Source organism: Periplaneta americana, chromosome 12 (genome assembly GCF_040183065.1).
Source record: "Periplaneta americana isolate PAMFEO1 chromosome 12, P.americana_PAMFEO1_priV1, whole genome shotgun sequence".
Taxonomy (NCBI): domain Eukaryota; kingdom Metazoa; phylum Arthropoda; class Insecta; order Blattodea; family Blattidae; genus Periplaneta; species Periplaneta americana.
The window spans coordinates 149,141,260-149,154,538 of NC_091128.1; the positions used below are offsets into that span (position 1 = coordinate 149,141,260).

Here is a 13,279-nt window from a genome sequence, read left to right on the forward strand (position 1 = left end):
CTGAGATAAAAGTGTTCTAAATTTATTTACAGCGCCACAATCCCAGTGATAAGCGTGTGAATATTCGTTAGGAGTCCGTTGGAAATGGCTGTAGAGTAATAAAGATTGACCAAGCGAAGTCCCGACGCATCAGAAGCCAATCAATTCATACTGCGAGGAGTACAAATTAAAAAAAAAATAGGGAGATTTCTTGTTCCTTGGTTGGCAACACTGTCTCTCACACGAGACGTCCTTCTCTCGCACAAGCCAGCGATATTACAACGCCACAGCAATCTTCTATTGGTTCTCGTCATATGCAGGAGATTTACCGCTGAGAATGATACCTTTTCATTTTACTGCTTGCAGAACTGCACTAAGTTACTTATTATTTCTTTGCCATCTGTAGAACGGAGCGGTAGTTTGCGTTTTGCAATTTTCATGTCGCAGTATACTTCACTTTAGATAGAATTCAAACGGTGATGAACTGATGATGCACTCATTACCAACTGTCCTCGAAGATTCAGAGCGATAACGGTCTCTCTCCTGCGACTATGTTTATTGTTTAGTTTCGTATCGGCAATTATACTTGGATAGAGTTTTTGCATAAAGTAACAGTGAAGTTGGGAATTTCTGCATAGGCCTATTCAATGTGCACTAATTAGCATAGAAATTAATTACTTTGAGATTGTCACTCAGAACTCCGATGATGAACTGTTTTTAAACGAATCAGTCAATAATCATAGTGCTAGAAAAATGAGAAGCGTTTGTAACACACTGATTGCAGCTGAGAACTGCGAGCACGTCTGTTCCCTGTTAGTGCTGATAATGGGTTGCTCTAATTGGTTTCTGCTTAGTCACGGTCGGATGAATTAATTACTTTGCTCAGGAAGGCGACCAGGGATTCAATTTTCTTCGCTACATGTCACTTCTCAATTTTCTCTTATATTGTCTTGCTCTCATAAGCTGTTTGTTATTATCCAATTTAGACTTTGTGCAACGTTATCGAAACCCGCTGTCTTATACCCTATCATTCTCCAGTTTCTACGCTTCTTTAACGAATTTCTCTCCACTGTTCTTTACACTGTTCTTCTGGAAGTAGAAATCTACAGAATGCTTCAGTAAAAGCGTGTATAAATTAACAGGACATAGGGGATGCGCTGTTGAACATTTTGATATGGCGAACCTAAAGTCTGAGAAGCTAGCTTAAAGAGATATAGACTTAAACATATATATAGCACTATTCCGGATTATTTACAGCTAATTTTTACATGTATTTATTTACATTAAAATTTCATAAAGTTCTAGCCATTCAATCATTGCTCTATGGTTCACAAAACTTGGTCTCTAACAAAAAAGCAAAAACCAAGGATAAAAGCAGCGAAAATGAGACTATTGAGACCGTTGGCGGGGTACAATAGATTAGATCACAAACAAAATTCTCAAATACGTGAAAAACTAGAAATTGCAAGTATAGGTCTAATAGAAACAATTGACAATTATAGATTAGAATGGTAATATAACCAGTCAATAGAATGGATTCCGATCGCATACCCAGAATAGTACACAACTATAGACCCAGAAGACGAAGAAATATTGGATGCCCTTGGAAAAGATGGAGAGACCAGTTTTAATAGTATAAGTTATATTATGTGGCGACGGAACAGTTCTAATGCCTAATCCATGTTGTATATGATGATATTTACATTTAATGTTTACATTATTTACAGCTAAGTTTTACATATATTTATTTACATTTAGTTTTTACATTACAGTATTTACAACGCTTCTTGGTTATAATGTCCATAACAAAATGTTCACAAGTACAAAAGGTCCACAAACAAAATGTCCATAAGCTAAATAGTCCAGCATTTAAAGTCCCGCATACAATTTGTCCATTGTGTAAAAAGCCCAACATCCATGTGGTCCACCATATTACAAAGTCCATCATACGAAAAGGTCCACTATACGAAATCAATTCTTTCAGCTTTTCACAGTGCATGGGATTGTTTGAGGTTTTGTATTTCCTTTAGCATATTGCCTAACTGTAAATAAGACTGAAAATACTTACCGCACTATATATAACGAGATAGAAAATTATTCAGCACATTTAAATCTCACTTGCAATCCTACGTATAGGCCTACAATGTCTGATTTTGAAATCGCCAATATGAAGCTTGTCGACTGGCATTCCATTAGGCAGTAGTGAATGGATGTCTTTTCCACTCCAATCAAGCAATACGGAGAAATGTAGTCAACAGGGGTCTGAGGCACAATATTTGGATATTGAGAACCCTGAAGTAAGAAACCAAATACAGGAAATTATGGGACTGTCGTTTATTCCGCTAAATGACTTGCAATTTGTTCGGGATTTATTAAATGAAAGATTTGTGGACGATATCTTGGACTTAGCATCTTACATTAAAATTCCGTATATTGCTGGCCATCCGGCAAGAGGGCGAAGGCGAGCAGTTCCCCCTAGATTTTCTCCTGAGACATGGAACGTCTATGAATTAGTAATTAATGGCAGACAGCATAACAATAATGTGGTTGAAGGATTCCACTCCCAATTCCAACGACTTGTGGCGGCACATCACGTGAACATTTCGCGATTCGTTAGCCATTTGCAACAACAGCAATCGGAAACAGAACATTTAGTAACCCAGGTCCTTGGGGGGCATACAAATAATAAGCGGCCAGTAAATAAACGACAGCCTATATCAATAATCAAATGAGAATTTTCAACATTGTCGGTAATTACCAAGATTACAAAGATAGGAATGAAATTTTTCGATATCTTAGAGCGACATCATACCATTTGAAATTATATAGTGACCCTCAAGATGAACAATAGATGTATATTTTGTATTACGTAACATAATTGAAATGACAATAAATTTCTCGGCACATTCCTTGCAGTTTTTCTTTTCGGACATTTTAGAGAAATAGAGAATTTATTTGTGGACATTTTAAAACGTAGGACATTTTTAAGGAGAGGACTTACTGACAGTGGACCTTTTCAGGTAAGGACATTTTTATGGCATGGACGAATTTTCTATGTGGACATTTCTAAATGTCGGACATTTTCGTAGAGAGGACCTATTGCAAATTGGACCATATCTCACTTTACAACTAATATTGTACAGTACCATATCACTGACAAATCTGAATTAACGTACCATCTTGTACCTCAAAACAGTTGCTTAAAATAACGGCCACAAACCTCAATGGAAGCCGACATCGGTGTACGAGATTTTGCAGCACTCTTTCAAATTTCCCTGAAGTGTTTCCAATCACATCACAGACGACTACAATCCTGGGAACTAATTAGATATCCCCACACGAAATAATCGAGTGAATTCGGATCGGGTGACCTCGAAGACCATTGAATAAGGCCTCTCTTTCCAATCCAGCGACCAGGAAATCTAGCATCTAGATATGCCTGTACTGGGCCATCGTACTATTCGACTCTCGAAATGGTATGAAAGGGCCTGTCGTTGATTTATAGCATGTTCTGTCATGTGACAATGTAAATACGATAAGGCAAAGCCATCTTGTAGACGATAAATGAACAAAAAGAAATGGTCCACACCTGTGGAGTAACGGTCAGCGCGTCTGGCCACGAAACCAGGTGGCCCGGGTTCGAATCCCGGTTGGGGCAAGTTACCTGGTTGAGGTTTTTTCCAGGGTTTTCCCTCAACCCAATACGAGTAAATGCTGGGTAACTTTCGGTGCTGGACCCCGGACTCATTTCACCGGCATTATCACCTTCATATCATTCAGACGCTAAATAACCTAGATGTTGATACAGTGTCGTAAAATAACCCAATAATAATGAAAAAAAAAAAGAAATGCATAATGGATTCCTTAGCCTTCAGGCTTTCCCACACGTTTATAACTCCATGTCTCCTTAAGATGGCTTCGCAGACCAGAAGCTCCTATCTAAAAATGTTCAGTAAAACCCCCATATGCCCTGTTTAATTTTCGCACGTTTTGCTGGAACATTCTGTATATCATCATTCCATTCTTACTGTATATATTTCACAATCATTCTTATAACTGGATAAGGAAGTAAAGGTAATTATTCCTTCATATCGCATTCATGTGTGACCAACTTTATATGGTGAACATCCGACGGAGCAAATCCTTAGGCCTCGATTACAATGTAAACTTAACATTGACATGAGAATAAACAATTTTTTATTAATAAATTATTCAGTCTATATAAAATACGACTAAAGTGTAGTCAACCATTTAAAACAAGTATAGGAGTATGGATGACGAAAGTTCTCTCGTTGCGGCATCATCAGGTCATATTTCATAATTTTTTTTATGAACACTTTTTATCCCCACTTCCCGCTTCCCCTGTGATGTTACCCTCCGGCCAGGGCCGGTAAGCTCAGTCCCACACTTTACGTGAGATGACACACTTGGTGACGCACTCACCTGGTATTCGCACTTGAACTCGTGCTCCATGAAGCTCAGACGGCGCAGCTCCCACGAGAGCTCGAAGGCGGTGAGGATGGGGTCCTTGGAGGAGAGTGCGATCAGGGAGGGGCTGGCTAGCGCTCTGTAAGCGTTGATCCTGGAGCGGGAGTGCCTCAGGGAGTCCTCAAAGCGAGACGTCACGCACTCGTCGCAACCGCACCTGCGAACCAATGCATATACCATTAAAAATAACATTGACGAACAGAAGCCGGCACATGCTGGACTGCCACAACCTGCTGTCTTAAGTACTTGATCCTTGCTGGCCAGCAAGCTTGATGCTCTGATGGGTACGCTGCTGACTCCCGGTTGTTACTATGTTGGTATTGTTCGCTGTTAAATAGGGATATCTTATGCGAAGTTTTACCGTTAGATGGCAGGAGCGTTCCATGCGGCACAGGACTATACTATATCATATGCTACAGTTCATTACGTTCTCCCGCTTGTTGGTTTTCTGTGCGTGTCAAAATTATTTTTATAATTATTTTGTATAACCTAGTATAATTTAATATTATCTTACCTCATAATCTAATTTAATTTACAATAAATATTAGCGTAAACTTGTATAATACTGAGCGATTCCCCTTAAAAGATGGATGGAGAAATCTGCAGTATGCAGAATATAGATACGAGTAAATTGAAGGTTCATGAACCTAAACGAGAATTTTGAGAACGAGGTGCACGAAAAAAAAAAAAAAAAAAAAAAAAAAAAAAAAAGGATCTTTGTCGAAGACGAATATTGCCTCTTTAACCATAAGTATTGTAAGTAAGTACGCGATAAACAGGATATGCAGCCACCAATGTCTTTTTTTTCTATAGGGAAGGGACTATGGGGCTTGAATTCCTCGTACTTTTTTCTCTAATAGCAGAAAGAACAAATGCAATTTTTAATAGGATGATACAATATGATCGCAGTAGTATCAGTATTATTCGTACGTTTTGTAGGTTAAGGACATGCAGTTTTGAATACTACGTAAGATGATTTTGAAAATTTGAAGTTAAAACATGGTTGAAATAAATTACATAGTCTATTATTTATAAGCCTATGCATTTTTTTTCACTACGGATCGTCCTAGATAATAAACATCCCAATTCATCTAGAGTTTACTGTAGGTCAAGTATCGTTCCATTGTAAAATGCAGGCTTAAACTTCGAGGACTCCTACAAGTACTGCATACAATCCAAGCTAACATAGCTTGCTGTCGAGGTTGCATATGTTTTTATTAATTTTGTTTTTCTTTTCCCTCTTCCAAAATGAAACTATAGCCACCAATTCCTTACGTGAAGTAGTTCTTTTTGTTTAATAGATGTAATTTAATTAGTTATACTTTTTAAGGTTGAAAGCATATATTCAGAATCTTTCGGGATCTGATTGAACGCAAAAAGCTTTCCCTGGTTTTTACAAATAGGAACACAACAAAAATTTGGCATTTTGAGTTGTTTTTAAGAGTATTTAATATACTAATACGATACGTAAATCCTCAATGTTTATATATTGGAAAACAAATGCACACGCAAAGCGCATCCCTCAAAGTACACGCACGCTATCTGTTGGTGCTAGTTCAGGATATCCCTATTGGAAAATCATCTGCTGCTTCATCTGTTGCCAGTACTCATGATGAAAAAGAAACTAAACTGTGTGTGGAAAACAACTGAAGTCCTACATTAACAATAGTAAATGTTGTAATAAAGTAATTAAATAAGAACAGTTGAAGTCCGATATTTAATTGCTGTTTCTTAGAAACTAAGGAATACAGAAAAAACAGATTTAGTTGGAAAACAACGAACATGGCAACATGATTTCAGCGGTGATGCTACATCATCTTAGGTTGCAGCCTGCAAGTCAACACGAAAAATAGCAAGGAATCTGGAAATCCAGCATGATAGCTAACAAAGCAGCCATTAGGGGCAGGATTTCCAGGAAGCAAGCACGCAGAACTGCCATCAGCGCTACCAGCATGCAATCCATCACAGAAACAAGCATCGTGGGAACCGGGCTTTAATTTATCAAGTCGTTTAACTACTGCCTACGTCATGGCTTGTTATGCATTAAGATCCTTATCTTCTATTTGCAATATAAACACACTTTAAATAACATACTTTGCATACTTTTATCCTACAATACGTTACATAAGTAGGTATACAGTAATACATTATAGTTTAATTTAGTACAAATGAAGATTACAGCCGATAACGGCTCCATCAGGCAGTTAAATTAATGTCGATTGTCGATTGATGACATTGATTGTAACTACAAATTGTATGTAATTCTCAATTGTAGGCTACTTAATAAAACTATATTGTATTACCGGTACTGTATACTTATGCACCCTCTGTATAATAATACAGATTAATATTCTGGGGCAAGTCATCTGAAATAAAACACTTGTTTTAAAAAAAGAAAGAAGTTAGAATAATGACAGGTGTGCATAAAAGGACATCATGTAAAAATATTTTCCCAAATTTAGAAATCTTGGCTTTAACTCATAAGCTAATTCTTTCTCTAATAGTGATTTATACTATTAAAAACCAAGATACATTTAGCACTAATCAAGACTTACTTACTTACAAATGGCTTTTAAGGAACCCTTTGGTTCATTGCCGCCCTCACATAAGCCCGCCATCGGTCCCTATCCTGTACAAGATTAATCCACTCTCTATCATCATATCCCACCTCCCTCAAATCCATTTTAATATTACCCTCTCATCTACGTCTCGGTCTCCCCAAAGGTCTTTTTCCCTCTGGTCTCCCAACTAATACTCTATATGCATTTCTGGATTCGCTCATCCGTGCTACATGCCCTGCCCAAATAATTTTAATACAAGATACAAATCAGATCTCCGTCTACCTTCGGGCTTGGGTTAGATTCCTGTTTGGGCTGATTACAAATATAAATAAAGCATCGACTTTCCAGACCGGAAATTGGGTTTCAATTTCCGGGGAATCCAAATTGAAATTTGCAGTGAGCAAAACGATATAGTAACTTATAGGTATTTTTCTCGGCGTTCTGTTTTTTTTTGTTTACAATCATATCCATATTAATCACAATCATTATTATTATCCTGATGTAATGTGCATCCATTCTCATGATATATCAGAGAAAACATAAAAGACTACGGAGAGACTTTGGTTTTATTTTTTATCGCGGTGCAGCTACAAGGGAACTATTGAGGTCAAACGATCAATAATAAAAATACCCGCCGTTGGTAAACAAAGTTTCGAAGTGTAATTTTTCATGATGCACATGACATAAATTTTCTATTTCTACACTTCTCTGTTAAAACATTTCGATTTAAGATGTATTATTATTCACTCATATAGGCCAAACGAGTTGCGGAATTTGGTTCTCTGCAGATAATATGTAATAACAAGCAATGCATTAATGATAAATAATGCACTTTGGTAAATGAAACTCAGTGGTGTGGAAGCTAGCGCATGCTATTTTTATTCAATTTCTGTTGATTTTAGGACAAAGCGAAGATAGAGGCGTTAAAAATTCTTCACATAGTTTCAATTTGGAAGAGAAGTCCATGTTCGGTTTTCCCCTTCAAAATTTTCTAGAGTTCCTTCAGAGGAACAACGAAATTCGGAGCGAGACAAGTGGTCAATAGGCTTGGAGCTTACATAGGCAGTTTTATCAGCCCCGATCTCCCTTGCAACGACGCGTTTTCGTGTACCTTTCAATGTTTCACCATTCCATTCCATCTATTCATCCATCCATGGAAGAAAAATAAAGCTGGAAAGTCCATGCGCCACGCGAAGGAACACTATTCCTGAGAGAGAGAGATGTGCGACAAAATTTATCGATCATTTTTTGCTCAGGTGAAAGTTATATCCACCAGTTGTCAGTTTGACTATACCACTCTTGAATTCGTCTATCTGAACAATGTGGCCAATTTTCCCTTCCATTGTATTTTCTGTCTATGAAATCATAAATATGAATTTGAGTCAGATACAGTTCTGTCGCTAATATTGAATTACAATTCCTATTAATGGAGCGGCCAGATCTGAGAAACGAATTTCTCAATACAACAATAGTATTAAGGTGGGTGCTCCTGTTATGGCCATGTTCCTGATATGGCCACCCCCCTATTGTGAGTTAGTTAACCAAAAAATCCGCTAAATTGCAGCAGCATCCAGTGAAAGGGCATCCTGGTATGTCACTTGATCGTTTTCCATCCAGTCAGGTTGAGCAATATGGCGTCAGTTGCCTGTTTTGCGATTTTCATGTGACCTCTCCTTATTTTTCTCTGGTAAGTCTCCTTTGTTTTATGCATGTTTTTCAAAGACTTGTTTCATGAAAACCGTAGTACTTCATTCAGTTTTTAATGATCTGTTGATTGATCTTGTCGTTGATGGCGTATCTTTTACGAGTTGTTCATAATCAAACGATTTTCGTGAAAGCTTACCTGCTCCTGATATGGCCATATCAAATGCACCATGGCCATATTAAGTTCATTTCACTTTTATTTTTTCACCTGACAAATTTACATGCCTTATAGCTGGGATTACGCAAACATTTTGTATTTTGAGAAAAACAACTTAATTTTTTATGGAAAAACCTGTTTTGACTACACTTTTGAATTATAAAAAAGATTATTAGGCCTAAGTGTCATGTTTATTCATTTTACACCAAAATTATTTAATTTTAGCACAACTGCGCTATCAAACTGAAAACAATCACGATTTATAGAACATGGAACAAGGGTGGCCATATCATGTGCACATGTTCCTGATATGGCCACTAGGTAGACGTTTGGAATTTGGGACTTTTTCGACAATTAAAGCTATTTTTATGGGGAAAGGACATTGTTTTAAGAAAGTCCATTAGACTGAGAACGAGTAAGAAAAAAGTGGTTTACATTTTTTTTTTCAAAATGGTGGCTAGAAATATTCTCAAACCTTAGCATTGCCATATCAGGGACACCTACCTTAGGTTCGTGAAGGTCTTCATCAACCATAACTATTGTCCAGCTGTTATATTTTCGGACACAACTTTTAGGAGGGGGAAATATTTAACCTCTTACTTGCACGCATAGTTGCCGTAACCCAGTATTTACCAGAAGTTGTGTCGTGATACATTTCCCAAATATTTTCTTAGGCACTTGTCAATAACAACAACAAATTTTTAACAAAATACAAATTATTAAAATGTATATGAACTCCTTTATCGTCCTTTATGAGGTTGATTCGTCAACATGAACCATCATTATCATCACATACTTGCGGGCTTTAATCAGTATGGTCTACTCGTATTTCTAAACACGCCATCTAGTCAGTTTTCATTTAGTATGTGTTTTCAAATACTTCTCCGTGAATAACGCGTATCCAATTTATGTTTACCACCAGAAAGAGCAATATCAACCAAATCGCTAAAGGTAAAATTACTTTGCAATACTTTGAAGTCGTATATGGGACGTTTTTGTCCGTGTAGCTCGAAGCTCTTGCCATAAAATTACAGCCCAGAGATATCTACGTTGTCTGTTGATGTCGGCAAACCGGGAAGAGTGATGACTACGGGTTACAAAATTCTGAATGCACAGTTATAGCATGGTAAAAGCTTTATTTTGAATATTTTTGCGAATGAATTAAAACAAATTCAAAATATTAATTGTTCTCAGACGTTTGACTCTTGACACTGTTTAACCTTTAACCTCCTCACACAATTTTAATCTTTAGGCAGACACGATTCGTAAGAGACAGTATGGGACCTCACATTGACCACAGACGTACCCTAAGCGGAACTCGAACTCATGGTCCTGACTCCCACGTAACGTCAAAGCTGCATTATTTAATAATCAGATATATTGCGATCCTCTCAATCACTGTCATGGCAGTGGGTTAAGTCTGTAGCATTAGAGATAAGGTCTGTTTTGGCTGTAGACCTAAACCAATGGTATAACATAATTTAAAATACGCGTACACTTAGAAAAAGGAGAAAAGTTGGATCAAACTGGAATATATGAAGGAAATATACGAAGCAAAAGAATAATTGGGACACTAATCTCAAATTTATAAAAGTGGGACATCAGATGAAACAAAATAGTTATTTAGCAACAAGTGGATAATCTTGTTGATTATAGCATGAGTGAATGTTTGTCGCAAGAACGATAGTGAGTGCGACAATTTCCACGAGTGTCGTAATAAGATTATCCACGAGTTGGATACAACACTTTATGCTCGACCATGCCGAAATATAGTAATTATACACCTGGTAGCAGCCCTTTAATGGACCTCATTAAAGTACACCTATTCATTAAAGTTCAAGTTTTCCACCAATCACAAACACCATTGTAGCAATATGAAAGCGCAAGTATCGATTATTCTCAGATATACAATCGAAAGACAACTAGCGAAACGTCACGGAGGCTGGAAATCCAATACTGTCGCAGAAGGTTATGTTCTGTTACTATAATAATTAGCGTTAATTGTAAATAATATTCAAATAAATTCAATTTGTCATCTCGTTTTTCAATGTCTAAATCAATTTCAAGGTTATATCAAGATTAATATTCATTTTACTCTCTAGATTATATCAAGGTCAATGACATTTGTTCCTCGGAAAAAAAAATCAATACTTTCGCGTCTGCGCACATCTCACAATTTACGAGATATTGCACAAGGTCAATTCCGCTCTCCAGTCAGATAAGAATATGAATACTTATGAATAATAGAAATATGGTCGAGCATAAAAAGTCGTATGAAACTTGCCTATAATGGTAATTAAGACGCTCGTATGAAAATTATGAAACTCGCTTGCGCTCGTTTCATAAACGTACTCGCGTCTTAATTACTACCATTATAGACTCGTTGCATAATGTACTATTATGGCATCTTAGCATTATAAATTGTAGGAAATAAATTATGAAAGTAATTCAATTCGGGATCCATAGCTGACATATTGTCTTCATATGTTCGTATCGATTACTTGCGCCTGGCATTTACATACAGTAAAGAGTAATGGATGACCTTGCAGGTTGTGTTACAAATGTTTCTTTATTTTCTTAATATAGTTTCTCTGAACCACAGAACTGTTTTATGTGACATTACAAAAGTGACATACTTCTGTTAAAGACTGGAAATAAATGATACGTTACCTTCTGTCCTGCATTTCATTTCTTGTTACGTCGCGCGTAGAAGCGATAACCAAGAAAGCAAGAGTTCGGGTATTACGTCATAGCAAATACGTCACTGCTTTTATCGGCACGCGTGCTATAATAAGCCAATTATACACGATTTTCGATGTAGTAACAACCTGTTTATAAAGCTAGGATGGCATAATAGTTATTTATCCAACTAGTGGGATATGAGCATTTTTAAAGCTCGAATGTCTTATGCAAGAACGAGGCGAAAGACGTTTAATGCGTTCATGATAAGTTCGTTGACTGAGTGCGATATGTAAATTATTATCACACTCAGTGCTGTAATGAATGCCATTACCGCAACGAGAAGGGGAAAAGGAGGAGAACAAGGGGAAAGCGAGTAGAATAAGGGGAAAACAAGAACACAGGGAATACAAGGAAAATACAGAGAATGCAAAGACAGAAGCTGAAATACAAGAAGGACAAATGGAAGAGAAGGAAATCAAGAGAAATACAAGTAGGACACAGAGAATACAAGGAGAACAAAAGGAAGATAATGAGAACTAGGGGAATACAAGAACACAATGAAAACAAGGAGAACAAAAGAAATTGGAGGAGAAAAGGGGGAATAGAAGAAGAAGGGAAATACAAGGATTGTGTGGCACATTTATTTGATGATCAATTCCAAAGTTACCCCCATAAGGGGGTCAAAAGATGCGAAGCCAGGAACGCATGAGCAAAAGATGTAAAAGGAACGAGACTGGACGGGTAGGCGTTTATAGATGCCCTGGACCGGACGGTATGAAACCGGATGAAAATGACGGCGAGAAGTTAGGAATATGAAGATTCTAACTCGGAATCTCAGACACAGCTGACCGTTTTTACATGTAGTCTGGGTATTTTGCAGTCTCCTCTTCAAATCCTGTAATACGGCGTGAATTTTTATCAAACTGTTGTACTCGTATTTGTGGACCGCGACCTCCTCTGGTCAGAAATGCATAGCTCATCGCACATTTCTCAGTGATCAGCAGGTTTCGAGACTTTGGACCCGATACAATAAGTTTACTGTGCATGCACTATAGGTTGTTGACTCGCTGCAGGTAGATAGAGATGTGTTGAGGTAACAACGTTGCTTTTTAGAGTAGAGTACGGTAGTATGGGGAAACACACATATCCTATGTACATTCTGAAAGTAAATATACATTACACAATGATAATGTCAAAAGAATGTGAAAAGCATTTATTCTCCTGTCTTTTATAAGCATTTGTGTTTAATTATACACAGTGTTAGTGGTGGAAATAAGCATGTAGCAATTTTAATTTTTTCACTTATCCTATTGGTTGTCTTTAGGAAGTGCAGTTACAGTACCGAATTGCAATGTACCTACTACAAGATACATTATCAGTGTCTCAAACGTAAATCTTTTTCGGTTATCTGCCAAAGTTTGTACTGTAGAAAGCTGCGCTCTACGTCGCATGACGTGATAGGAGCAAAACGAAAAAACTTAACATCATTGCAGTCTCTAAGAGACAGTCCTTTATTCTCGGGTGACTCTATGTCCATTAATTTGCTGTTTATGTTACACAATGTTCCATATCCGTTATTCTTACATAAAATTAATTTCCACTTCTATTTTATACATTCAGTAACCGGTGTACTTGATGTCTCATTAATTCTCTGCATCATTTTCTAAATTAATTTGAGGGCTTCCGACATCTCTTGCTCTGACTTTTC

At 37.2% G+C, this 13,279-nt stretch overlaps 1 protein-coding gene across 8 annotated transcripts in view; it reads right to left on the reverse strand.

The window, feature by feature from the left end:
• Positions 1–13,279, reverse strand: part of Trpgamma (Transient receptor potential cation channel gamma) — a 663,689-nt gene that overhangs the window by 77,076 nt on the left and 573,334 nt on the right. For all 8 annotated transcript variants that reach the window (XM_069842256.1, XM_069842254.1, XM_069842252.1 and 5 more), the window contains one exon: positions 4,423–4,624. In XM_069842256.1, coding sequence (XP_069698357.1) covers positions 4,423–4,624 — 202 coding nt within the window. The remainder of the gene's footprint in view (positions 1–4,422; positions 4,625–13,279) is intronic.